Raw genomic sequence first — 27879 nt, 5'->3', positions numbered from 1 at the left:
GAGGAATAGTTTCCAATTAACATAAGATTGGAATTAAGGGAGGCAAAATGGCATTACATAGCTTGGAATTTAGCCATGATGGCAAGGCCAACAGCCTTAACTCAAAGTTAATGGTAAAATACCTGTAATGATATGAAGCAAGGTCTTACTTTTGTTTCTTGTCTATCAGATAACACTTTCTGAAGATGTGTTCTTTTAAATACCATTCTCAAACGTCTTTTCTTAAAAGCAGTCCCTGCCAGCTCTTCTCAGAGGTCTTTTGGTCCCAACAAAGATTAGGCCCAAATTTGCCATTGTGGAGAAGCAACTGAGCACTGAACAGTCAACATCACCCTTTCTGCAAAACTTTAATGTTACCAGAGAGAAAAATAGTCCATTAAGATAATCCAAAATACAACTAAATGACTTTCTATTAAATCTATAGAGTTAGAACACATTTTGCATGTACCTGTAGCACTTTCAAACATTTAAATTTTATGAGGATTTCCAAATGCAAAATCTGGCAAGACCAGAGCCTAAACTGGCATGACTGAGACTGGCACTTCTCAGCTGGCAGCCTTGCAGACACTCTTTGTAAAAGGATCAACAATGTTATTAGAGAAAATCAGAGCACACAAGCCCTTCCTCCTGACAGAAGTCATCTTTGTCCGTACTTAGCAACAGTTCCATCAGCATCCAGAAAAGCAATAAAGTGGTAGAGATATCAGGTATAGTGAAGTATGTATACTGGACACTAAGCAATAAAAGATACAGCTGGAGAAAAATGGAAAATAAGTTGTTTAAAATGTTTGTTAAAAAATTAAGTTTTAAACCTTCAAAATTTAAAGGATTGCTTTCAACAAAGTATCATCTTCTGCCTTGCCATGCCTCACTTCTGTCACATGGAAGGAGTTGTTACAGTACCACTGGTTTCAATTCCACAACTCTCAGAACCTAAAAATTGCTTCATTTTGTTGAAATTGCCAGTAATTTCTTAAAATGCCAGCTGCATTTTAACTTCAACTGATTACAATTAGTGATTCTTAAAGAAAAATTCTTAAAATTTGAAATCCTACAAAAATTAATCTGCAGTTAGAAACTGCTGAAATATAACCGTTACAATAGATTTTCGTTCCATAGCAGATGGGACTTTTAGGCAGATATTTGATTAATGATTTTCAGATGAATGGAATACTTCTATTAAAAGATTTTATCATTTAATTATCTGTCTCAGTTTAACAAGCCACAGACAGAACAGCGAAGGGTAACACAATGACACATGTCCTGTGAACAGAAGCTGTGAAGCGAGGAGTGTTACACAACACATTTTAATTCATTAATAGATCTCAATTAGTACCAACACTCAAAAGCAACAAAACAATCCTCAGTTTAGGAAGATTTCTTGTATCAAACATTCCATTATCAGACTGTATCTATTTAAATATACAAATAATGCATAAAGTTATAACATCGTGCTATTTTTCTTTCCAGTTATAATGAGCAGTTGAATGCATGGTTTTATAGGAGCTATCAACCTTCCTACTTTCTAATAAATGTCAGGACTACAAATCTTTTTCAGTTTAACCCTAAATAAAACTTGCTGACACAAAGATTGGATACCATTTTCCAAATTACTACAGGTAAATTAATTTTAACATCTCTAATGAGCTGCATTAGAAAATCATTATTCAATGAAAGATTCCTTCACTGTGTCGTAGCTGAGGGAGAAATACAGTAACAAAATTTACTAAAATCTCTTTATAGCCATAAGATGAAATTAGTTAGCTTTAATATATAATATTCCCTCTGTGCAAATCCATTTCTGAAATATTCTACATAAAGCACAGCTCAAGATACATTACAAGATTAAAAGCAAAGAAAACATCATCTGAACTGAGTATATTTTAGTATATTGTACTTTAGCTTCTAATAGTTTTATCAGTCTTTCAAAAGCAACACATTTTTCTAATCATTCATCTGACCACTCCTCAGTCTTTGGGGAGAAGAATGGGAGTGCTCTAATGTATTTAATCACCACCAGTTTTCAGGTGGTTCTCTTTCAGACAGAAAACTAAAAAAAAGTTTTTCAAATTTTTCTAAGGTATCAACAATATTTTGAGCACCCAACACATGGTTCAAAAACACCGGACACCAACCCCTCATAACTTAGGCATAAGAGAAATCCACAGTAACAATTAAAGGAAAAATGAATGTATATAAAAATATAACCAGTGATTTCTTACTGATTTAGCACCAATTTTAACAAAATCCAACTAAATGACATCTTAAAATTACACTCCATTACACTTTTAGTCAATGCAGGTTTAAATTACTGAACAGATTTATACCACAGTTAAATATTTGCTGATGGAAACAAGGCAGGTAGGTGCTTTATTAGATGTTATTTGAACACCATATGCACGCACACACACACTTAATTAAAAAGTGTCCAGTGACAGTTATAGCTGGAAAACATTTCCGCATGAACACTCGCGTTCCCTATGCTAACAAAACAAAATGCCCTCACCATTGTCAGCCAAGATGCTTTAAACCTGGTAAAGTAGAGAAGGTAACATGTATGTACTGACTGCAATCAAAACATGCTTCCCTGCCCCCCAAAGCTGTTTGTACACCAGGAAAACTATGATATGGTTGCCATCACGGAAACATGGTGGGATGATTCGCACAACTGGAGTGCAGCGATGGATGGCTATAAACTCTTCAGGAGGGACAGGCAAGGCAGGAGAGGAGGTGGGGTAGCCCTGTATGTTAGGGAGTGTCTGGAATGTTTAGAGCTTAATGATGGTGATGATAGGGTGGAGTGTCTATGGGTAAGAATCAGGGGGAAGGCCAACAAGGCAGATATTGTGGTGGGAGTCTGTTACAGACCACCCAACCAAGATGAGGAGACAGATGAACTATTCTGTAAGCAGCTGGGAGAAGCCTCATGATCGCTAGCCCTCGTTCTTGTGGGGGACTTCAACCTGCCGGATGTCTGCTGGAAACACAATCCAGTGGAGAGGAAACAGTCTAGGAGGTTCCTGGAGTGTGTGGCAGATGATAACTTCCTGACACAGCTGGTGAGTGAGCCAACTAGGGAAGGTGCCCTGCTGGACCTCTTGTTCACGAACAGAGAAGGACTTGTGAGCCATGTGATGGTTGGAGGCCGTCTTGGGCAGAGTGATCATGAAATGATGGAGTGTTTGATACTTGGAGAACCAACGAGGGGGGTCAGCAAAACTGCCACCTTAGACTTCCGGAGGGCAGACTTTGGCCTGTTTAGGAGACTGGTCGACAGAGTCCCCTGGGAGGCAGTCCTGAAGGGCAAAGGAGTCCAGGAAGGCTGGACATTCTTTAAGGAGGAAGTCCTAAAGGCACAAGAGCAGGCTGTCCCCAGGTGCCGAAAGACGAGCCTGTGGGGAAGAAGACCGGCCTGGCTGAACAGAGAGCTTTGGCTCGAACGCAGGAAAAAGAGGAGAGTCTACAACCTCTGGAAGAAGGGGCAGGCAAGTCAAGAGGACTACAAAGGTGCAGCGAGGTTGTGCAGGGAGAAAATTAGAAGGGCCAAAGCCGAGCTAGAGCTCAATCTGGCTACTGCCGTAATAGACAACAAAAAATACTTCTTCAAATACATTAGCAGCAAAAGGAGAGCTAAGGAGAATCTACAGCCCCTAGTAGGCGGGGGAGGGAACACAGTGACCAAGGATGAGGAAAAGGCTGAGGTACTTAATGCCTTCTTTGCCTCAGGCTTTAATAGTAGGGCCAATTGTTCTCTGGGTACTGTGACGGTGTGCTTCCCCCGCCCCCGACCTTTATCTTCTGTAACCCTGCTTAGGTGATAACCACCAGCGGTGATTGTAATGGATGCATCTGGTCACAATGGCTGCATCAGCTTAAAGTGAATTCAGGAGACAGATAACAACACAATAGCCTAGGGCAATAGCCTAGTGCAATGTGCCCACTGAAGAAACTAAAACCTGTGGTCGGCATGCAAATATGACTATGGGTCAATCATCTTATCCCCATAAATAGGGAGCAGCCCAAGAGCCCTTTGAGCTCTCCTGCACGGCAGCGGGCTGCACGCCAGGATCTCCCCTTGAGCAGGGACGCCTCTCAAGGTTACTCCTCGAGGTTGAGAGATTCCTTGCCGCAACAGATCCTCGGTAAGTGACTAACAGCATGCTAAACTTTGAAATCTTAGCTAAGTGATATAAAGGATTGATTGCGCACATATAATCCTTTAGATATAAACCGTTGACCAAGTCTGGGACTAGGACTGGATCTAGCCACACCTAGACTCCTCTCTGAGAAGGAGTTTAGAAAGCAAGGGGATCCTTCCGAACCTCATGACTCAACGGGAGGGTCTCCCTGACAGTTTTGTCTGACCCTGTCCTCTATGCAGTAAATAATCAAGTGTGCCTCGCCATCGAATCTTGTTAAAACACTGTCGCATTGAACTTTGTTAACTCCCTATTCTGTATCAATAAACTATATTTTTACTTCTCTCTTACGAGTGAAGTGCACGCTCACTCCTTCCGCGACAAATTGGCGTAGTCGGCAGGATGGCAAGCAGTATCACTGATTATTTACGGAGGCATGGAGTGAATCTGAGTCCCACATTCTCAGCAGAATGGACTCGTGACAATTGGCATAATTGGGAAGCCATTGAAGAACACCTAAAAGTAACTAGAGGCCACACAAAAGATGGAAAAGGGAAAGGAATTATCTGCAAGATGCTAGGTGCCTGTTTAGAAGCTGCACATCAGGAAAGAGACAACAGAAATAAAAAGGAGCAGGACCTAGAGAAAGAAATAGAAGGTAGAAAGGCAACTGAGTTGTTACTATCTTTTAAAATTGAACAACTGCAGAAACAGTTACAGGAGGAAAAGGAAAAAAGACAAAAGTTGTGAGAAAAGGTCGAGATGATGCTTATACATGCTCCCCGCCCCCCCGACATCGTACAGATTAGGAAACTAATAGTATCCCCTGAAGACTGGGATGGAGACATCTGGGGTGATCCCGATGACAGCGAGCCAGAAGATGACGACCCTTTGTTCCCCACAAATCCTCCTGAGTATGAAGCCAGACCCATTGTTAAAACAGAAAGAACTGTGGGTCCTCGGGGTGGTCATCCGCGACATACTACGCGAACCATCCCCTGGGATCCGTTGCAATTGACAAATTTGCAAGAGAGATATAGCAGAAAACCAGGTGAAACTGAAACAGAATACTTGTGGCGACTATGCCTCAGTGGCGGTGACCGAATAATGTTGACTGAGGATGAAGCAAGTGGCTATTGGGGTCCGGGAGTTTTCTTAAATTTAGGACCTGACCCGACAAATACACCTCATTCTATCACCAGCCGAGTAGCTTATTGGGCTGGAGGAATAGACAGCATGGAGCGAGGTGAACCTTCCATAATTCCCATTAAATCTTTAAGTGAGCTCTCTACAGCCATCACAAAAGCCGCCTGTATACAAGCCATGCACAAACGAGGGTCCCATGATGTCCCACTGTCTGCTACAGTAGATTTCGCAATGTTAAAACCACTGATTAGAGGAGCCCCGGCAATTCTTAAATCCCATTTAGTTGCAAAACGAGATGAGATCAAGAAAGACACAGAACACAATGAGGGACTAGGTGACAACGCTCAAAATGCCCACAAGCAGCTCCCTACCTGGGCAGAATTGATGCACGGCATTGTGAACTACAGCCGTGAGATGGGCTGGGACGATGCACCAGCTGAAAAACAAAACCTGAAGCCCCGGGGAGAAGATCACAAAGTAAGACCCATAAAACGGGGAACAGAAACTAGATCGAAGGGAAACAAATTTAAAAACCCCCAAACAGAATCTCAAGAACAGAGGAATGAGTAGTGGAGGAATGCATTAGCTTTAGGCATTCCCAGAGCTGCGATTCAAGGTCAGCCTACTGGCATTATTTTGAGTCTAATTGAAGCATTTCAAAAACGAGATAACGGTGAAAGGAAGGAGCGTATTTCAACTCCTCCTGCGCCACACCCCAAAAGGGGAGACAACCCCTTCCTCCCCCTTAGGGAGGAATTGCAGGACATGAAGTCAAAAAACGAGTAGTGTCCGGAAGGCAACTGGGCCTGCCTGTCCGGAAAGTGGAGGCTTATCAGTGGATAAGTGATAACGGCCCATACATTGTAATTCCAGTTGGTCCTCAAAGACAATTGGTAAAGTTTTTAATAGATACGGGGGACCACAAATTTCACTATTAACACAACAAGATGCCGAGAAGCTGGGTGTACGACCCAGACGGCAAAGACTTAAAATTACCGGCGTGAACGGAGCGAGTGTTCAGTGCCAAACTGCCAAGGTCAATTTATGGCTCCCGGGCGAGAAGCGCATGTCGAGTACTCGCTTTGCAATTAAAGAACACCATGAAAATATTTTAGGTTTCGATGTTTTAAACGGACGAACCTGGCGCCTGCCGAATGGCAGCGTGTGGTCCTTCGGCTCGAACATCGATCCCAACCCCAGCAGAAGCCGGGAGGCTGCAGTGCGGGCACTGCGCGCAGCCCCTGCGCTCCCCGAGTCAAAAATCACTAACGTACCGCAATATCCCATTTCTGCTGCGGCACGAAATGGAATTTCTGAAGTCATAGCTGGTTTGGAGAAACGACAAAGTATCTCCAGAATGCACTCCCCATATAACTCACCTGTCTGGCCCGTCCGGAAACCAGACGGGAGGTGGCGTTTAACTGTCGATTATCGGCGCCGGAACGCCAATACAGCCCCGCTCACAGCAGCTGTGCCAAACATTGCCAACTTAACAGCTACTTTGCAAGCAGCTGCACACCCATGGATGGCAGCCCTAGATGTAAAAGATATGTTCTTTATGGTTCCCTTAAAGGAGGAGGATAAAGAGAAGTTTGCTTGCACTTGGGAGGGAATACAATACACCTTTAACAGACTCCCACAGGGGTATAAACATTCACCCACGATTGCTCATGCTGCGCTTGCTGAACTTTTACAGACAGTCTCACTCCCCCAAGAAGTGAAACTGTACCAATATATAGATGATATTCTGATTGGAGGAACTTCCCCTGAAAAGGTTGGGGAAGCGGCAGCAGCAGTATGGCAAGCACTAAATAAAGCAGAAATTGAGATTCCACCTGGAAAATGTCAGGGACCAAGCAAAGAAGTAAAATTTTTAGGTACTTGGTGGATAGCAGGCAGTGCAGTGATTCCTCCAGATACCTTAAGAAAAATTGAAGAGCTGCAAATGCCCCAATCAAGGAAGGAGTTACAACAATTAATGGGAACTTTAGGATATTGGAGGAAACATGTGCCTGGATTTTCTATCATTTCCGTCCCTTATACTCACTCTTACGGAAAGGCAAACCCTGGGAGTGGAAATTAGAACATAAAGAGGCAGTCAAAACTCTAACCGAAGAGTTAAAAACCTATCAGTCACTGGGACCAGTACACCCCCGCGACCCTATTATAGCCGAATGGGGTTTCGCCGAACATGCTACTTACTGTAACCTGTTCCAAACTGGGCCCGATGGGCCAAAAACACCTTTATTGTTTAGCTCAACCGCATTTAAAGAAACAGAACAACGATACTCTGAATGGGAAAAGGGACTTTAATCTTTAGTCCGAGCAGTTAAACAAGTTGAGAAAATACATTCAGGGACAACCTGTGCAAACTAGAGGACCATTTAATTTACTAGAAGCAATCCTGAAGGGGACTGCTCCCCCAGAAGGAGTTGCACAAAAACCCACTGTCCGAAAATGGTATGCCTACCTAACAGGAGTTGCAGAAAATATGCAACTAACTGAAGGACACACTAAGGTTTCCAAATTGCAGATGCCCATAAACACAGACCCTTTAGCTTTACAACAACCTTTTAAACCTTCACCCATTCTGGATGCACCACCCCTCACTGAGGGTACACCAACAGAAAACATTTGGTTTACAGATGCTTCAGCAAAAAGGGTAAACGGTAAATGGCAATATAAGGCTGTTGCATTAGACATTACCACCGGCAAACAAGTAGTAGAAGAAGGTGAAGGCAGTGCACAAGTAGGAGAAATAAGAGCAGTTGTTTTGGCAGCACAGAATGGAGCAAAAATCATATATGTAGACTCCTATGCTGTGTGGGCCGGTGCCACACAGTGGCTCTGTCAATGGGAAACCTTGAATTGGGAAGTAAATAGATCCCCAGTTTGGAGAAACAAAGATTGGCAATTATTACTAGATATAGCCAGGAAAACACCTTTCAAGATGGGATGGGTAAAAGCTCATGCTAAAGATAATCAACCAGCCACAAAGTGGAATCAAAAGATAGATGAGCTAACTAAAATTAGGAAAATCACCTTAAATCCCGAGTGGTATCGACTGGGAGAATGGTTACATCAAAACCTAGGCCACACAGGTAAAGAAGCACTTTACTTTGCTGCACAGAGTAAAGGCTGGCCTATAAATAGAAAAACTTGTGAAACTATTCTTACAGAATGTCCTCAGTGTAGATTGAAATTACAAGCAGATCATCCTGCTAAAGCACCACCTTTACATATCAATGAAGGGAAAACTTTATGGTCTACATGGCAAATTGATTATATCGGACCATTCAAATCCTCTGCAGGATATCGATACATCCTTACAGGAGTGGAAGTATGTGGGAGAGTGGTTGAGTGACAAAGGGCACGATTTGATTGATGTGAGCATTCCAGCCTTTGATATGGCTGAAGAACCAGATGTCACGGTGGAATGTCCTTGAGATAAGGAAGAAAGCAGGAGGAGCACTTGGTAAACAAGATAAGCGGAACCAAGCCTGGGAAATGTCGACGGACCCCCTTCGCGTGAGCAGCGCGTGAGCAGCAGCTTTGTACCAACCAAGTAACTGTTTTAGGTGCATGGACAAATGTAGTTATCCAATAGTATAGTTGTTATTAGCGCGTGCTTTGCTTGGTTGTCTATATAAACCTGTCGAATAGTCTAATTAAAGGAGAACGACCATACTCATATTGAGACTCATCGTTACTCCGGGTCCGTCTCCCACTCCGGCAGAAGTAGTCTCCGGCTTGCTTATGGCGACTAAATGTTGGAAAGCCGATGGGCGAAATACAGTGCGAGGGCTATCATTTTGGTTCTCAAATCTACCTACTCCTGATGTTATCCAGAGTGATAATGGCTCACACTTTTCGTGTAAGGAAGTGCAAGATTGGGCAAAACAAGAGGGAATTACATGGGTATTCCACACACCATACTACCCTCAATCAAATGGGATGGTAGAAAGAGCTAATGGCTTGTTGAAAAGGAGTCTCAAACCACAGGAAACTCAATGGGATACGAGACTTCCCAAAGTACTCCATCAATTAAATAATCGATATGGGCCTACTGGAAGCCCTGTAAGCCGAGCATTCTTTGTAAAAACTGAGCTTAGCGCTCCACCTGTGGGAGAGTGGTTGAGTGACAAAGGGCACGATTTGATTGATGTGAGCATTCCAGCCTTTGATATGGCTGAAGAACCAGATGTCACGGTGGAATGTCCTTGAGATAAGGAAGAAAGCAGGAGGAGCACTTGGTAAACAAGATAAGCGGAACCAAGCCTGGGAAATGTCGACGGACCCCCTTCGCGTGAGCAGCGCGTGAGCAGCAGCTTTGTACCAACCAAGTAACTGTTTTAGGTGCATGGACAAATGTAGTTATCCAATAGTATAGTTGTTATTAGCGCGTGCTTTGCTTGGTTGTCTATATAAACCTGTCGAATAGTCTAATTAAAGGAGAACGACCATACTCATATTGAGACTCATCGTTACTCCGGGTCCGTCTCCCACTCCGGCATCTGGTAGCAGAGGATGGTTACTCGCCGTTGAGATCTCCGTGACTGCGGTAAGCAGCTAGAGGAGGGGAGTGGGAAACCACGGCTGAGAGAAGCGCTGCTTGGGGCAGAAGCGGGGCAGACGCTGGTGTGAGGTCGCTCCTCACCTCTCAGGTGCAGTGATGGAAATAGAAGCTGCAGCCACGCTGCTCGCTGGAATCCTCTCCAAGAGAGGGATAGAAGCACCAGTGAAGCAATTAATTCGATTAATTAAGCTGGGACAAAGTTGGGGTCACTTTTCTGACACCTGCATGTTGTTTTCCGTCTCGGAATGGCGGGATTTTGGAGGAACAATGTGGCAAAAAACAATAGAGGGAGATGAAAAGGATGAGAAGGAAATAAAAGCGGTTCGTGGGCTCTGGAACGCTGTGTTAGAGACTTTGAAAGCGATGAAGGCGGAGAGAGAAGTAGCTTGCGCCGCTGCCAAAATGTTAGGTCCGGGAGTGTCTAGTGATAAGCCCAGAAGTAAACCGGGACCTATTGCGCGATTTTTTGGGTTGCCTGCCGTGAAGGGCATGTCTGGAGCTGTCTGTAAAAATGTTTCTGAACTGCGGGAAAAAGAAGGTCTCATCTCATTAAATGAAATGGGTAGTGCTACGTCGGGGTCGATGCAAACGCCGGGAAAAACGGAAGTTCCTGCTAGCAGAGTTGATGCGAACTGTGGAGTAAATGCGGAAGTAACTCCGCCAAAGGCTCCTAGAGGGGCGGGGTTGACGAAACTTAATGACTCGGGCGGAGCATCCTGCCGACCCCCCCCTACAGCCCCTTCCAGTGAACCACCCTCCGCGCCTCCGGTACCACCCTCATCCTCGTTCTACCCGCCTCTGCCTCCCTCTACCGAATCCTCTGGAACCACCACGCCGACTAGCGGGGAGGAGCTGCCACAATCCTCAGATGTCACTGCAAAAATATTGCAAACTAGCGGGGAGGAGCTGCCACAATCCTCAGATGTCACTGCAAAAATATTGCAAACAGTGGAGCTGCCACAATCCTCAGATGTCACTGCAAAAATATTGCAAACAGTTGTAAAACGTCTTGACGATCTGGAATTACAAGCAAAAAGGAAAGGAGAAGCTGTGCCTCCATGTTTAATGAACCCTCCAGCACTCCCTAGAACTACACGCTGGAGTGCTGTCATCAAAGATGCAATTTTAGAAGGACAATGGAAGCCTGTTGGAGGGGCTGAGGGCCCTGCAACATTAGCGTTCCCGGTCATACAAGAGAACGGGCAAGGAAAATGGGCGCCGCATGATTGGAAAATATTACAACAAGCCCGAACCACTATTTCAACATATGGAGTAAAGTCCGAAGCAACACGACAAATTGTTAGTTGGATTTTGCTGCCGACCTCATGTGTCCGCAGGATTGTCGAAACTTAATGAGACTGTTACTCACCCCAACACAGTATCTACTGTGGATGTCGTCTTGGCAGCAACGAGCCACTAGTGCTGCGGCTCAAAGACAAAGGGACGGGATCCACTTCGTGGAATCACCGTCGACATGCTCGTAGGGCAAGGACCATACAGTGACCTTCAGGTACAAATTACATTTCCGGCACACATGTTGCAGTTGTCTGCTCAGTTAGCACTAGAAGCATTCCTTGGCTTACCAGGATCAAGCGTCCCCTCATTTAGTAATCTACAACAAGGTGCAACAGAGAAATACAGTAATTTTGTGGATCGACTCTGGGAAGCGATCATGAATCACCCTGATCTATCAGAAGACAGCAAACAACAAATGTTCAAAATATTGGCTTTTGACAATGCCAATAAAACGACAAAACAAACGCTGGCCAGTTTGCCCAAAGGAGCTGGAGTAGAGGAAATGCTTCTGCGGGTGGAAAGAGCCGAGACACAACGACATGGAAACACCGTCGCTGCTGCGGTCCAGGGAGCAGTTCGAGAAATAATACAACCCCTAGCCGCAGTGGTGCAGAAAAAACAAGGCCCAGCTCCCAAGGGAAAGTCTCATCGACCACCTGGACAACCTTTTCGGGGAAATTGTTTCCGCTGCGGGGAGTCAGGCCATGTTAAAACGAATTGTCGTGTCGCAGTTTGGTGTGAGCGCTGTCAGAAAAGCACTCGTGCCACCAAGGCATGCTCGGGAAACTGGAAGCCGAGCGCGGGGAGAGGTCACGCGCAGACACAAATGAACCCCCAAAACGAAACACAGGGTTTTTACAACAGTACCAACCAGCCACCCGAGGAAGTCTGGGAGTCGACGTGGAAACCACAATAGACGTCACCCTTGTTGACTCTAACGTTCAAAGAATTCCCAGCAATGTTATAGGGCCTCTCGTTCATCAAGATAGCAACGTTGGAGGATTGTTACTAGGCCGGTCCTCCGCCGGTATAAGAGGTCTCATTGTGTTGCCCGGAGTGATCGACGCAGATTACACGGGTCGTATTTATATTATGGTCTATACCGTTTGTCCACCTTTGTTTATCCCTGGAGGTAGTAAAATCGCACAGATAGTCGCAGTTTGCAATCCACTAGGCCATTTGCCACAATCAAATGTTCACCGAGGCAATCACGGTTTCGGGTCCACTGGACCTGCCGTTTGTTTTACAGCAAAACTGAACCAACGGCCAACGATAAAAATAACCATTACTCAACAGGGCATATCACAAAAAATTGATGCAATGTTAGACACTGGGGCTGATGTTACAATCATCAGCCGTGACATATGGCCTTCAATGTGGCCAGTAGAGTTACCGACATCATGTATCGCAGGAGTAGGTGGACAATCAACACCCTATATTAGTAAACAGCCAATACATTTGCAATTTCCGGAAGGGCAGCATGCCACTCTTAAGGTGTATGTGTTACCTTTACCTGGGACATTAGAAGCACTAATCGGAAGGGATGTTTTGAGTCAAATTGGAGCAGTTTTAACAACGAAGTATTTTCAGTCATGGGCACTGGGGAGCAGTCGCCCAGCCCGCCCAACCCGCCCAACCCGCCATTGACATGGCTTACAAACGAGCCTGTGTGGGTTGACCAGTGGCCCATGACTGAAGAGCGACTGCAAATCGCCAGACAACTGGTTGCTGAACAGCTTGCAGCTGGTCATATTAGACCTTCTGTTAGTCCATGGAACACTCCCATTTTTGTAATCCCAAAAAGAGTGGAAAGTGGCGACTCTTGCATGATTTGCGTAAAGTCAATGAACAAATGCAATCTATGGGTGCATTGCAGCCTGGGATGCCATCTCCTAGTATGTTACCACGTGGATGGCACGTCTTGATAGTTGATTTAAAAGACTGCTTTTTTACCATTCCACTGCACCCGCAAGACACTCAACGTTTCGCCTTTTCGGTGCCGACAGTGAACAAGGCCGCACCGGCAGAGCGATACGAATGGGTTGTTTTGCCACAAGGGATGAAAAATTCACCCACGTTGTGTCAATTGTATGTAGCATGGGCGCTGCAACCACTTCGAGCCCAGTGGTCAAATACAATAATTTGTCATTATATGGACGATATTCTTTGTTGTCAAGAACAACCATTCTCAGACGGGTCGTTACAGCAGCTTACCTGCATCTTAGCAAAAAAGGGGCTTGTCATTGCACCAGAAAAGGTGCAGCGTACTGCCCCTTGGAAATATCTTGGGTGGTCCATCTCAGACTCAAAAATCCGACCACAAAAGACAGAACTTGCCACTCAACTGCATACATTACATGATGTCCAAACCTTGCTTGGAGACATTCAATGGGTTCGCAACTGTGTTGGTATTTCCAATACTGATATTGCACCCCTGACTGCGCTGTTGCGTGGAACAAATCCTGCAGACAAAGTGACGTTAACAATGGAGCACCACACAGCGCTACAACAAATTATTCAAAAAATGCACGCGGCTTGGTCATCACGCCGCATCCTGCCACTACCAATATCATTGATCATATGCAACGGAAAAGACTCACCTTATGCAGTCATTTGTCAGTGGCAAAACAAGAAAGGGAATTCATTTCTCCCCTTCAGTTAGATGCCACTGCCAAATGCAAAGGACAAGGAGATATGTTTAATATTTTGGAATGGGTATTCTTAGGTGTACAACCAAAAATGAGTATCCAAACACGGACTGAAGCAATAGGTGAACTAATACGGAAAGGACGGTCACGAACCATAGAAATCAGTGGCCAAGAGCCAGGAGATATTAGCATACCCGTTAGCGCCGTAGATGTGGAGTGGTGGCTTCGTAATGGTGAGGCCATACAGAATGCCTTTTAGGCTATGGTGGCAAGATACATTCTCAGCAGCCACAAGGGAAATTATGGCAATTGTTAAGGCGCAATCAATGGATACAGAGATCCAAAGTAAGTAAGAACCCATTGCCAGGCGGTGTCACTGTCTACACTGATGCCGGCAAGCGTCTGCGGCGTGCAGCCTGTGTCTGGAAGGAAGGTGACAATTGGAAGCGACATATCATGGAGGGACAACTTCAAGATTCCCTCCAGACTTTGGAGCTGACTGCCGTAGTTTGGGCTTTGACTAACTGGATAAATATTCCCTTAAATGTGGTGACTGATTCAATGTATGTGGCTGGAGTAGTGCCGCGTCTAGAAGATGCCCTATTAAGGGAAACAACGAATCCTAGATTGGGGAATTTGTTTGTCAAACTACGATCTGTATTAGGTCAACGAACAGCAGCCTGTTGTATTATCCATATTCGTAGTCATCAATTGGACATTGGTCTTGGCCAAGGTAATCAGCTGGCTGATAGTCTAGTCAGTCCAGTGTGTCATGTACCTCCTATGGATAAATTCCAACAAGCTAGACAAAGTCATGAAAATTTCCATCAAAATGCTAAGGGGTTAAAAAGACAATTTAATTTAACAGAAAATGAGGCAAAAGGTATAATTCAGGCCTGTCCAAAATGTGGAAATCATGGTCCAGGTATAGGGTCTGGAGTGAATCCAAAAGGACTAAAGGCATTAGAATTATGGCAGATGGATGTCACACATGTTCCCGAGTTTGGTCGATTGAAGTATCCGCATGTAACTATAGACACCTTTTCAAAACAGATAGAGCAACTAGCCTGTTGGGCCGAAAAACAAGCAAATATCACTACCGAAATAATAGAGGCTTTATTAGAGGATCAAAATAGCTTGCACCATGCAATTTTGCAAAATAGAGCAGCAATTGATTTTTTGCTATTAGCTCAAGGTCATGGTTGTGAAGATTTTGAAGGCATGTGTTGTATGAACCTGTCTGATCATGGTGAATCAATTCACAAACAGCTGCAGCGGCTAAAAGAGCATGCCAACAAAATTCAACAGGATCAGGGGTTTCTTGATGAATGGTTAACCAGTTCATTTGGGCCTTTGCCGCAATGGCTAAAAGGCTTGTTGGCTGAAGGGTTGCGACTTTTAATAATCTTAGTTATTGTAGGTTTGTGTTTTTGTATAGCATTTAGCTGTATTAAAAGGACCCTCTTAACCATAGCAAATCATGCCTGGATTGCTCAAAAACAAGAAGGGGGAATTGTGGGAGAGTGGTTGAGTGACAAAGGGCACGATTTGATTGATCAAAACGAGATAACGGTGAAAGGAAGGAGCGTATTTCAACTCCTCCTGCGCCACACCCCAAAAGGGGAGACAACCCCTTCCTCCCCCTTAGGGAGGAATTGCAGGACATGAAGTCAAAAAACGAGTAGTGTCCGGAAGGCAACTGGGCCTGCCTGTCCGGAAAGTGGAGGCTTATCAGTGGATAAGTGATAACGGCCCATACATTGTAATTCCAGTTGGTCCTCAAAGACAATTGGTAAAGTTTTTAATAGATACGGGAGCACAAATTTCACTATTAACACAACAAGATGCCGAGAAGCTGGGTGTACGACCCAGACGGCAAAGACTTAAAATTACCGGCGTGAACGGAGCGAGTGTTCAGTGCCAAACTGCCAAGGTCAATTTATGGCTCCCGGGCGAGAAGCGCATGTCGAGTACTCGCTTTGCAATTAAAGAACACCATGAAAATATTTTAGGTTTCGATGTTTTAAACGGACGAACCTGGCGCCTGCCGAATGGCAGCGTGTGGTCCTTCGGCTCGAACATCGATCCCAACCCCAGCAGAAGCCGGGAGGCTGCAGTGCGGGCACTGCGCGCAGCCCCTGCGCTCCCCGAGTCAAAAATCACTAACGTACCGCAATATCCCATTTCTGCTGCGGCACGAAATGGAATTTCTGAAGTCATAGCTGGTTTGGAGAAACGACAAAGTATCTCCAGAATGCACTCCCCATATAACTCACTTGTCTGGCCCGTCCGGAAACCAGACGGGAGGTGGCGTTTAACTGTCGATTATCGGCGCCGGAACGCCAATACAGCCCCGCTCACAGCAGCTGTGCCAAACATTGCCAACTTAACAGCTACTTTGCAAGCAGCTGCACACCCATGGATGGCAGCCCTAGATGTAAAAGATATGTTCTTTATGGTTCCCTTAAAGGAGGAGGATAAAGAGAAGTTTGCTTGCACTTGGGAGGGAATACAATACACCTTTAACAGACTCCCACAGGGGTATAAACATTCACCCACGATTGCTCATGCTGCGCTTGCTGAACTTTTACAGACAGTCTCACTCCCCCAAGAAGTGAAACTGTACCAATATATAGATGATATTCTGATTGGAGGAACTTCCCCTGAAAAGGTTGGGGAAGCGGCAGCAGCAGTATGGCAAGCACTAAATAAAGCAGAAATTGAGATTCCACCTGGAAAATGTCAGGGACCAAGCAAAGAAGTAAAATTTTTAGGTACTTGGTGGATAGCAGGCAGTGCAGTGATTCCTCCAGATACCTTAAGAAAAATTGAAGAGCTGCAAATGCCCCAATCAAGGAAGGAGTTACAACAATTAATGGGAACTTTAGGATATTGGAGGAAACATGTGCCTGGATTTTCTATCATTTCCCGTCCCTTATACTCACTCTTACGGAAAGGCAAACCCTGGGAGTGGAAATTAGAACATAAAGAGGCAGTCAAAACTCTAACCGAAGAGTTAAAAACCTATCAGTCACTGGGACCAGTACACCCCCGCGACCCTATTATAGCCGAATGGGGTTTCGCCGAACATGCTACTTACTGTAACCTGTTCCAAACTGGGCCCGATGGGCCAAAAACACCTTTATTGTTTAGCTCAACCGCATTTAAAGAAACAGAACAACGATACTCTGAATGGGAAAAGGGACTTTTATCTTTAGTCCGAGCAGTTAAACAAGTTGAGAAAATACATTCAGGGACAACCTGTGCAAACTAGAGGACCATTTAATTTACTAGAAGCAATCCTGAAGGGGACTGCTCCCCCAGAAGGAGTTGCACAAAAACCCACTGTCCGAAAATGGTATGCCTACCTAACAGGAGTTGCAGAAAATATGCAACTAACTGAAGGACACACTAAGGTTTCCAAATTGCAGATGCCCATAAACACAGACCCTTTAGCTTTACAACAACCTTTTAAACCTTCACCCATTCTGGATGCACCACCCTCACTGAGGGTACACCAACAGAAAACATTTGGTTTACAGATGCTTCAGCAAAAAGGGTAAACGGTAAATGGCAATATAAGGCTGTTGCATTAGACATTACCACCGGCAAACAAGTAGTAGAAGAAGGTGAAGGCAGTGCACAAGTAGGAGAAATAAGAGCAGTTGTTTTGGCAGCACAGAATGGAGCAAAAATCATATATGTAGACTCCTATGCTGTGTGGGCCGGTGCCACACAGTGGCTCTGTCAATGGGAAACCTTGAATTGGGAAGTAAATAGATCCCCAGTTTGGAGAAACAAAGATTGGCAATTATTACTAGATATAGCCAGGAAAACACCTTTCAAGATGGGATGGGTAAAAGCTCATGCTAAAGATAATCAACCAGCCACAAAGTGGAATCAAAAGATAGATGAGCTAACTAAAATTAGGAAAATCACCTTAAATCCCGAGTGGTATCGACTGGGAGAATGGTTACATCAAAACCTAGGCCACACAGGTAAAGAAGCACTTTACTTTGCTGCACAGAGTAAAGGCTGGCCTATAAATAGAAAAACTTGTGAAACTATTCTTACAGAATGTCCTCAGTGTAGATTGAAATTACAAGCAGATCATCCTGCTAAAGCACCACCTTTACATATCAATGAAGGGAAAACTTTATGGTCTACATGGCAAATTGATTATATCGGACCATTCAAATCCTCTGCAGGATATCGATACATCCTTACAGGAGTGGAAGTATGTGGGAGAGTGGTTGAGTGACAAAGGGCACGATTTGATTGATGTGAGCATTCCAGCCTTTGATATGGCTGAAGAACCAGATGTCACGGTGGAATGTCCTTGAGATAAGGAAGAAAGCAGGAGGAGCACTTGGTAAACAAGATAAGCGGAACCAAGCCTGGGAAATGTCGACGGACCCCCTTCGCGTGAGCAGCGCGTGAGCAGCAGCTTTGTACCAACCAAGTAACTGTTTTAGGTGCATGGACAAATGTAGTTATCCAATAGTATAGTTGTTATTAGCGCGTGCTTTGCTTGGTTGTCTATATAAACCTGTCGAATAGTCTAATTAAAGGAGAACGACCATACTCATATTGAGACTCATCGTTACTCCGGGTCCGTCTCCCAATCCGGCACCACCTACTAGGAAAAGAGAATATCCAATGACATTACAGCCAGGACAGCCTGTGATGGTCAATTTACCATCCATCGGTACTGTGCCTATGACTTTAACTAAACCTCGTGGCCCACTTGCCTGGGAAGCTACTGATAGCAGTGGTGCAAAACACAGAATTAGTCCACGATGGATTTTTCCTTCTTCTTAATGGGGTAACCTGTTCGGACTGTCCCCACCGAAACAAGTCTCTATTTTCTCTTACAGCACCCCACAGGATGGCAGATGGAAATGCTGTGTTCATGTTACTATTCCAAACCCTAACAATGCTGCTCTTCTTAGCGTGTGGTCAAAGAACCCTAGAATGGCCATGGTCCCAAGCTCGTGTTAAGTACACTGGAAGTATGGGAATACACTCTAGTAAGGGGGATTTAAAGCTTTCCACCGTGGTCATGCACGGAACTGAAACATACTTAGAAAACGAATGGAGCTGGGATAAAGATGAAGCTGATGATAAAGTTCCCCAGCTCCGAGGAACAGCAGGGAAAGAAATTAAAATAGGATGCCGGATGATCAATGGGTCTACCCATGAGAAGGCATCTCAGATTTCTGTGTACAACATTACATCAAGGCCAATAGCCAAAGATACGAAACTTTGTGCCTTTGAAAGACTGGACTGTTGGTACAATTTTACCTTAGTACAACCTGGTTTTGTAGTCTGCCTCTGGGCTCACCGTCGTGTGGGATTATCCTTTAAATTTAAAATAGACATTATTAAGCCTAGCACAACATCCGCCCTGACTGTAAAGGAGGAGACAATTCTATCCCCACAAGTTTCTGAAGTTGGACCATATGTGATCAAAAATACAGGCCAACAACAAGTGTTATTTAATCCATCATGGTCTCTTAAACGAGTAGAACTACTGATGCAAATTAATATGTCCGCAATCAAACCGACCTGTTCACCATTCCTAGGTACGTCCTATGCAGGATGGTTAGCATGGTTACATGGGCGAACCCTCACCTCTCCAAGACGAACAAGGAGAGATGTGACCGGTATCATAGGGACAGGATTGGGAGTCTTAAATAGTATCGATGCTGAAGTACTCGTGAACAAACTGAGCACAACAACAAGTGATTTAAACAAATTAGAACACCCATTACAGTCTTCTCTATTAGCATTGGGAACTAACCAATGGCTCTTATCTGATATATTACCTCAGTAGAAAAGAATTAATGAAAGGGACCACCAACTGATTGTGGATGCACTTGGTGTAGCCCAAACCAATGTTTCTCTAGCTCTTAGTTGTATCCAAGCTCAACTGTGGATGCAATCTATGGTAGCAGCAATTATAAGAGAAGGTGAAGAGGGCACCTTACCCACTGAAATTCGAAAGGTAATTTGGGATAATGCAACTAAATTTGAGAAAGAATTCCAGTCCTGGTGGTATTTTGTCAATTTCACTTATGACCCCATTAGCAATAAGGCCACAGCTTTTGTCTTAACAATACACAATGCTTCGGTATACACCATATACCCAATCATTGTGTTGGGATTAAATCACAATGGAACTGTACTCTATCCATTAGAACATAGAGTATGGGCCCACCGAAATGGAAACAAATGGCAAACTGTTGATGTTAATGCATGCGTTGTACGGGAACAACAAGGATTTATTTGTGAGAGTAACACCCTCAAAGCCCAAGACATCTGTCTTGACACTGAACAAAATGTTTGTCATTTTGAAATACGACCTGATGAAGCCCCTGAAACTGTACTTGTGTATACTGGAAAAGGATGTGTTTGTATGAGAACCTTTTGTGATTTTATATTTGTAGATAACGTTACTGTAGATACAAGCAATCGCTCAAATATTTGTGTTTGTAACTTTACTAAAATTGTGGGATGTGACTTCAATTATTCAGCTCCTGTTACGCCTTATCAATTGTTACAATCTAACTATACATTGAGTCGAGATTTATTGCCTACCCTCATCGGAATGAATCTTACATTGGTGAAGAAACTACTACAACACGATGACCTGTGTCAACTGCTAGAACGCATATGAAACAATGGACACAAAACTCTGATCACTGTTCATCATGATGCAGAAGAGATACACCATGTCTTGGAAAGAGTAAAGAAGGATGGAGAACACCATTGGTGGGAGACTCTTCTTGGATGGTCACCGACAGCAACGGGAGTGTTTAATCTTATGCTTCACCCAGTTGTGATTTTACTAACTCTAACATTAGTGTGTCTATTGCTTATAATTATATTGTATATAAAGATTTGGCACATGATAAAACAGATAACCCAACTTCAACCACCCAAAACATACAAATTAACGCATAACAAATAGCAGTGCTTCACTGTCTACTTACTGTGGATCTATAAGTGCATAAATTATCAATATACTATTTATGGCACAGAGGCAAGAGGTGACCGTACCACCACTCTGTGAGAATAAGATGAATTGACTATAGTCACGGGGTGGAGTGTGATGGTGTGCTTCCCCCGCCCCCGACCTTTATCTCCTGTAACCCTGCTTAGGTGATAACCACCAGCGGTGATTGCAATGGATGCATCTGGTCACAATGGCTGCATCAGCTTAAAGTGAATTCAGGAGACAGATAACAACACAATAGCCTAGGGCTATTGTGCAATGCACCCACCGAAGAAACTAAAACCTGTGGTCGGCATGCAAATACGACTATGGGTCAATCATCTTATCCCCATAAATAGTGAGCAGCCCAAGAGCCCTTTGAGCTCTCCTGCACGGCAGCGGGCTGCACGCCAGGATCTCCCCTTGAGCAGGGACGCCTCTCAAGGTTACTCCTCGAGGTTGAGAGATTCCTTGCCGCAACAGATCCTCGGTAAGTGACTAACAGCATGCTAAACTTTGAAATCTTAGCTAAGTGATATAAAGGATTGATTGCGCATATATAATCCTTTAGATATAAACCGTTGACCAAGTCTGGGACTAGGACTGGATCTAGCCACACCTAGACTCCTCTCTGAGAAGGAGTTTAGAAAGCAAGGGGATCCTTCCGAACCTCATGACTCAACGGGAGGGTCTCCCTGACAGTTTTGTCTGACCCTGTCCTCTATGCAGTAAATAATCAAGTGTGCCTCGCCATCGAATCTTGTTAAAACACTGTCGCATTGAACTTTGTTAACTCCCTATTCTGTATCAATAAACTATATTTTTACTTCTCTCTTACGAGTGAAGTGCACGCTCACTCCTTCCACGACAGGTACCCAGCCCCCGGAGTCGGAAGATAGGGATGGGGACCAGAATGGAGCCCCCATAATCCAAGGGGGAAATGGTTAGTGACCTGCTACACCACTTAGACATTCACAAGTCTATGGGGCCTGATGAGATCCACCTGAGAGTACTGAAGGAACTGGCAAAAGTGCTCACCAAGCCCCTTTCCATCATTTACCAGCAGTCCTGGCTAACTGGGGAGGTCCCAGTGGACTGGAGATTAGCAAATGTGATGCCCATCTACAAGAAGGGCCGGAAGGAGGACCCAGGGAACTACAGGCCTGTCAGCCTGACCTCGGTGCCAGGGAAGCAGATGGAGCAGATCATCCTGAGTGCCATCACACGACATGTAGAGGATAACCAAGGGATCAAGCCCAGCCAGCATGGGTTTAGGAAAGGCAGGTCCTGCTTGACCAACCTGATCTCCTTCTACGACAAGGTGACCCACCTAGTGGATGAGGGGAAGGCTGTGGATGTTGTCTATCTAGACTTCAGTAAAGCCTTTGACACCATTTCCCACAGCATTGTCCTGGAGAAACTGGCTGCTCATGGCTTGGACGGGTGTACTCTTCGCTGGGTAAAGAACTGGCTGGATGGATGGGCCGAAAGAGTGGTGGTGAATGGAGTTTACTCCAGTTGGCGGCCGGTCACAAGTGGTGTTCCCCAGGGCTCTGTGTTGGGGCCAGTCCTGTTTAATATCTTTATCAATGACCTGGACGAAGGGATCGAGTGCACCCTCAGTAAGTTTGCAGGAGACACCAAGTTGTGTGGGAGTGTTGATCTGCTTGAGGGGAGGAAGGCTCTACAGAGGGACCTGGACAGGCTGGATCAATGGGCTGGGGCCAATTGTATGAGGTTCAACAAGGTTAAGTGCAAGGTCCTGCACTTGGGCCACAACAATCCCATGCAACGCTACAGGCTTGGGGAAGAGTGGCTGGAAAGCTGCCCAGCAGAGAAGGACCTGGGAGTGCTGGTTGACAGCCGGCTGAATATGAGCTGTCAGTGTGCCCAGGTGGCCAAGAAAGCCAATGGCATCCTGGCTTGTATCTGAAATAGTGTGGCCAGCAGGACTAGGGAAGTGATTGTCCCCCTGTACTTGGCAGTAGTGAGACCACACCTTGAATACTGTGTTCAGTTTTGGGCCCCTCACTACAAGAGAGACATTGAGGTGCTGGAGTGTGTCCAGAGAAGGGCAACGAAGCTGGTGAAGGGTCTAGAGCACAAGTCTTATGAGGAGCGGCTGAGGGAACTGGGGTTGTTTAGCCTGGAGAAAAGGAGGCTGAGGGGAGACCTTATTGCTCTCTACAACTACCTGAAAGGAGGTTGTAGAGAGGTGGTGTTGGTCTCTTGTCCCAGGTAACAAGTGATAGGACGAGAGGAAATGGCCTCAAGTTGTGCCAGGGGAAGTTTAGACTGGATATTAGGAAATTTTACTTCACTGAAAGGGTTATCAAGCATTGGAACAGGCTGCCCAGGGAAGTGGTTGAGTCACCATCCCTGGAGGTATTTAAAAGACGTTTGGATGAGGTGCTTATGGACATGGTATAGTGGTGGTCTTGGTAGTGTTAGGTTTACGGTTGGACTCGATGATCTTAAAGGTCTTTTCCAACCTATACGATTCTGTGATTCTGTGAAAACTTTGGCAGAATGAATAAATTGCCTCCATTTCAAACTAATTATGCTGCTGCTTCTAATTTTATCTGGATGGCACTTCCTGCATTCTGTACTCATTGTAATGCTACTTTTGTCTGAAAGGAATTTTGCATTTTGCAAGATAAGATTTTTGGACATTTCCTACCTTGAGACCCTCGCATTCTTTCATTAGCGCTCATTTGCATTCTCATTAGAAATTTTCATTGAACTTTAAGACTCCTACTGGCACATAACGCACTGCAATGAGCATAAAAGTGAGCATGTGAATTAAGACTCCCATTAATCACTAAATGTTACCAGGGAAAAAAAAAAAGAGTAGGAGTAGATGGGCAATAAAATGCTGCATGAAGCATACAATCTCATGAATCTCTAAAGGTACGTAAAATTACTGATCTCCTCTCAGGAGCACTATTGACATGTCTCAGGGAGGTAAATTACACATTCTACAGTAGGTGAACATTCAGAACTAACATTACAGAAAGGTTATCTGTTGTCTGCATCCAAGTATGCACTCTCACTTTGTAGTAAAATATAAGAGGTTTAATCTAAACAAAACAGGTAATATTTGTATTTTGCACATGAATTACGTTCTAAATTCAAAACTACAGTACGAATGGAAACACACTTTTGGATTTTTAAAATTAAAATTGACGTTATTTTCCGTGTACAAATAGCTAACACTAAGACTATGAAGAACACAAGGTATTATGATTCTATTTTTAGAATATTGAGCATGTTTCAGTTTTACAAAAGCATTAATGGACATTCAGAAGTTTTGTAAAATTCACAGGTCTGAGAACTTAAGAAATGTAATCCTGTGGAGCACTTAAAACTAACATCTTCAGGAGAAAAATTCCAGGCAAACCTTTCAGGAGTAAGCCCTTGGCCCTGTATTCAGTAAACTCTCAGGACTAATACACAAACATCCTCTCCAGAGTCTGAGAAACAGCTTGCACAGATTGAGTCTGTAATCTGGATGACTAGTTTATCTACTTGCTTTATAGCTTTCTGCTTGGTCTTGGTTACCCTATTTCATGTTTATAACTTGATAAACACAGTCCCAAAATCAGCCCTTTAGCTTACCAGCTGTCCAGGCTGTATGTCTTAGATACACAATGAGATTTAACTCAGATCCCTTCAAATGTCACTACAGCCTGCTCCCACTCCCTAAACAATCCCTTGCCCTTGGTTTTGTGCAAGTTCTTCTCAGACAACTCACATCCTTAAATATTTCCAGGGACAGTACTTTTATTCATTTAGGTCACAAGAGGTTTATTTTTCTAGCCTCACAGTGTGATGTAAGGAAACAAGGAGAGGGAAAGAATGCCGCAATGACTGCTTTTAAATCAGGTGGCCATTAAGGATTATCCACAAGTAAAAAAGCTGAGTCCTGGTGGAACAAAGACAGCACAGGTGAAAGCAATTCTCTGCAGATCCCTAGAAAAAGGAGAAGTAATAAGGCAGCAGACACTTTAGTACAGTCTTTAAAGTGAAAAGCCTGAGAAGGCTAAGCAAGGAGGTTTCTATTGCTGAACGAGCCAAAACTGAAGTGGAGAGGCTGCAGATGTCAGAGAGCATAGGCAGGATTTGGAGAGAAGGCCCCTGGAGATGTAAACATGTGCCCAGCAGAGAGGATTTAGAAAACTAAAAATAAAAAAAAAAATTCCAAGAGTAAAGAGAAAACAGAAGTAAGAAATATTATACAGCCTTCTAACCTTCTATTCATCTTTTACTGTTCAGAGAAAAAAGCAAGTGTTTTAGAAAGCCTTCTGCAAAGTCTCAGACTATTTGCTGGAATGATCAGTGTCCACGACAGCATGAATTATAAAGTAAACACCCACAGAAAGAATGCATTGGGAAATTTTCAAGAGTCTCGACAGAAGATATAGAGTGAAAGTTCAGCACAGGTCTTGTGGGCCTGGGAAACTTCTAGACCAATCTTAAAGAGGAAAAAATAGGGACAGAATTATAATGAGCCTTTCAGCAACTGTGTCTAAAAACCTTGTATTATACTGTTCCTACTCAGTTAACTGGCTTCTGTAGTATTATTTGAACTCTCTACTCTTTCCATTCTTTCCCATTTCTTACTCATAGAGAATTTTTCATTTTACAGGAGGCAGAAAAGAAGTAGCGATGAACTGAACTTCATAGCATCCCACATCCCTAATTCACACCCCAATATGTAGCGAAGGTGCAATAGTTCTCTGAACAGCCTCTATACTCACAGCAGAAGCACCAGTTTTGTCTTTTTAAAATTATGTTAAGATTCCACAAAACTGTTTGTAATGCTTAAATTGGCATTGAACAAAAAAATATGGGTTAGCCTTTTTTGTGGAATTCCCATACTTTATCTGTCAGAAACATGTACTACACACCCATTCTGCTTAAGGAATGCACAGGGGAAAAAAAAAGATGTATGTATCTTTTCTTTCTGTTTCTAGAGAAATTCAGTACTTAAGAGGAAAAGACTGTTACCTATCTGCATATCGTAAATTTTCCTTTTTTCCATGAATTCTCTCTGGTGCTGGCAGAATCACAAAGAAAAAAAAAATGCAGTTACAAAGATGAAGAAGTTAAGTGTTAAAAATGTAAATGCAGCTCATAAAAATGGGGCTGGCCAATTGTCTTTTCTTTAAAGCAAGCCTGAATAAAATGACTTGACTTGTGAAAGTGCATCTCAATTCTGGAAGTTGCATCTTTTTAGGCAAGTCCATCCTGCAGGGTACCTGACCTGACTCCAAGGTCCCTGTACTGGTGCTTGCCAAAGGTATCCTTCCAAACAGCTGTACCCTCCCACGCACCACACTGTCAAGTCACATGGATTTGCACTAAGGTTTCTGAAGAGAGATATAGTGCAGGCTCATTAGCGTCACACTGATTCCAGCAATCCTAAGGAACAGGTTCATATAGCAAGTCAGTTGAACTAGTCTAAGATCCTTCGTGAAAGGGTGATTAGCCCACACCTATCTGAGACAGTCTGCCTATCCATGTTCCTTGTTTCCTGTTAATTCCAGCTAAGTGCAGGTGGAGACTATTGGATTGCATTTTTTTACTCTTAAAAGGCAGCAGCAGGTCTTAGATGAGAACTTATTCAGAGCAGAATTATCTGAGGCTTTATATATGCTTCTCAGCGTTTGTGGTGCAGAGTGTTTGCATGACAGTCACACAGACCTAAGGTGACCAGCAGTGGCTGGAGAACTTTTGGATGAGGAAGTAGATCTTCAAAAAGTTGGATTAGGTAGATACCCATTCAAGCACCAGATGATTTAAGAAGGACAAGCCCTCCAGGCTGCTGCTCTCCTTCAAAAGATGGCTATCTCTGACTGATACAGAACAAGGAGCAACTAGATTAAGACTTGCCAGCCAACTGTGGGTACTGTGGCAGTAGAAGACAGAAGCTGTTGATACTGTGGTTTCCCCACAGATGGCAAATGCTGCTAATAGGGTTGAAACATCTTTGAGAAGCTTTTAGCTGTTAATACTAGCCTTAGTTGATCACAAAAAAAAAAATCATAGGAATCAGTGTAATGACAATGATAAAATGGAAGATGGGAATATTTGATATTTCTCTACTGACTCCATGAAGGGATATACTGGGACCAAAGTTCTCTCTTATCTCAGTATCATCTCCCTCAGGGGCCAACAGTGAGTTCCAAGGAAAGAGAATGAGGTAAAGCAAGTATATTGCAATATTTCCTCAAAACACACTGTAGCCTCCATTAATTTTCAGTTCACTGACAAATTAAACCAGAATGATGGCTGTATATGAGAAGGATTTTTCTTCCACTAATTCTTTTAATCACTTTTTGAACTCATGCAAACTTCCAGCAAGCAGAATATATGACAAGGAATTCCACAGTTTAACTACATACTACTTAAAATGAAGATGTTTGTTTGCTTAAAACCTACCACCTTCTGGGAGATGCCTGGATATTATTCTCCCCAAAAAGCATGCTGAATGATGGGTACACTCTATCTACTATTTCAGGGGTTCCTTGCTTACGCTATAGAGTCCTGGATTTTAAACCATATTTAACCCCACACTTGACTCGAGCTCCTACAGCCTCAAGGACCAACATATACTCCCTCTCTGCTTTCTCTCTTTCTCCAAGAGCTGCTCAGCTAATCCTAAGGCATTTCTCTAAACTCCCTGAATTTATTTCTCTGTCCCAAATTTTCAGACAAAATCTTCATCAGTAGCAGTGGGAAAAAATGGTTAATTATTAACATGTTCTCCAACTCCCTACAACATTGTGCAACGAAGAGTATAGGAAACTAAATACCACCATAAAGAAAACAAAAAAGCCCCATCACTGTGACACCAATAATTCAACTGACCTACAAATTAACACTGCACTGAAAGCATAATTAGGAAGTTCACCACATTTAGTTTTGGTTATTCTCTCAGATCCCCCTCAGGCACAAATATTTTCACATTTAATAGGAGAAAGTCATGATCATACAGGCTTTGTTTGCATTTTTATTAAGTACTGATTTCCTAAACATAATTTATCCTATTTGTAAAGGGGTTACTTTAAGAAT

General features: G+C 43.7%; 1 protein-coding gene and 1 long non-coding RNA gene across 2 annotated transcripts in view; one reads left to right on the top strand and one right to left on the bottom strand.

Annotated features, from left to right (window-relative positions):
• The window catches only part of NDUFAF2 (NADH:ubiquinone oxidoreductase complex assembly factor 2), an 85905-nt gene that overhangs the window by 17642 nt on the left and 40384 nt on the right, over positions 1 to 27879 (bottom strand). The window contains exon 3 of the mRNA XM_072860356.1: positions 25265 to 25276. Within this exon, the coding sequence (XP_072716457.1) occupies positions 25265 to 25276 (12 nt within the window). The remainder of the gene's footprint in view (positions 1 to 25264; positions 25277 to 27879) is intronic.
• LOC140650638 (uncharacterized) lies at positions 9412 to 18393 on the top strand. Its single transcript, XR_012042106.1, has 2 exons — positions 9412 to 9846; positions 18014 to 18393. It is a non-coding gene; the product is annotated as an uncharacterized lncRNA (long non-coding RNA).

Source organism: Ciconia boyciana, chromosome 4 (assembly GCF_034638445.1).
Source record: "Ciconia boyciana chromosome 4, ASM3463844v1, whole genome shotgun sequence".
Lineage (NCBI taxonomy): Eukaryota > Metazoa > Chordata > Aves > Ciconiiformes > Ciconiidae > Ciconia > Ciconia boyciana.
This window is presented reverse-complemented; position numbering and strand designations above follow the sequence as displayed.